Raw genomic sequence first — 1,112 nt, forward strand, 5'->3', positions numbered from 1 at the left:
GGGTATGCTTTTATATGCTAAGTAAATGGACATTTTAGCTTATTCTATTATAGGAAGTAAAAATAGTTAAAAAAAAAAAAAAACTTTGGAGTCCAGCGAGCAGAGCTGAGCTGAGCTGGTCGCCTCCCAAGAAACCCCCCAGCCACTTCTGCCCAAGGCCAGAGACACCCCAGAGGAATCTTCCTCTGACCCATCTCTTGGGCCGCAGCTGGGGGGGGGGGGGGCGGGGTAGAGGGAGAGTGTCTCAGGTGAGAGAGACTCAGACAGACAGACAGAGAGCGCGCAGCCCTTCCGCACCCAACACCGTCTCCTAAGACCAAGAAGACTCTTGGCGTCTTCATCTAACCAGAGAACCACAGCCCTTGATCTGGGCTCCGCTTTAAGGCCGGCCCTTTCTCACTCACTCGCACCTTGGAAAGATGGAACCCGAGGAGAGCGCCTTCCAGTACAGCCAATGGAACAACAGCCAGGATGAGGTCAGCATGAATGTGTCGACCCCAGAGAGCTCAGGCTGTGAGCGGGTCTACAATAAACTATGCACCGGGAAGCTGGGCATTGCTATGAAGGTGGTAGGCGGAATTGTTCTGTTCTGGATCATCTTCATCATCGGCTACATCACTGGGTACTACATCCACAAGTGCAAGTAGCACTTGTATGAGCCTGCTGGACACCTTTTCCGAGGAGCCCTCCACCCACCCAGAGATCCTCTTACTACCTGGCCAAGACCATCAGGCCAAGGCTGCCCCCTGGGGGCACATACACTTATAGAGATAGACACACACACATATATACAGACACAAAGGGACAAATATAGACACAAAGACTCTTTTCAGAGAAAGAGAGGATATGCTAAAACAAATACAGAGGCAAACACTGGCTGAGAGAGAGCAACACAGATACACCAAGCCAAAACATTGGCCTGAGTGAGACTAGAAAGATGAGACAGATACTCTGATACAGATACACAAAGATACTAAGAGACAGACATACAATTAGGCACATACAGGCTAATTTACTGAAAGACTGACACAGAGAAACAGACACACACTAACAACAGAAACAAATTTCTTCTCTCCTGCCCCAGGATAGAATTCCAGACCAAGCCATCCATA

At 49.1% G+C, this 1,112-nt stretch overlaps 1 protein-coding gene across 1 annotated transcript; it reads left to right on the top strand.

Annotated features, from left to right (window-relative positions):
• Positions 1-302: 302 nt before the first annotated feature.
• Positions 303-837, top strand: LOC100619475 (small integral membrane protein 1-like). The gene has a single exon (XM_016424468.2). The coding sequence runs from the start codon at positions 420-422 to the stop codon at positions 645-647; it is 228 nt and encodes a 75-aa protein (XP_016279954.1). The 5' UTR covers positions 303-419; the 3' UTR covers positions 648-837.
• Positions 838-1,112: the final 275 nt, after the last annotated feature.

This window comes from Monodelphis domestica, chromosome 7, assembly GCF_027887165.1.
Source record: "Monodelphis domestica isolate mMonDom1 chromosome 7, mMonDom1.pri, whole genome shotgun sequence".
Lineage (NCBI taxonomy): Eukaryota > Metazoa > Chordata > Mammalia > Didelphimorphia > Didelphidae > Monodelphis > Monodelphis domestica.

Bases quoted from the DNA above. Each gene is read 5' to 3' on its own strand.
- LOC100619475 (XM_016424468.2), top strand. From the start codon at position 420: ATGGAACCCGAGGAGAGCGCCTTCCAGTACAGCCAATGGAACAACAGC.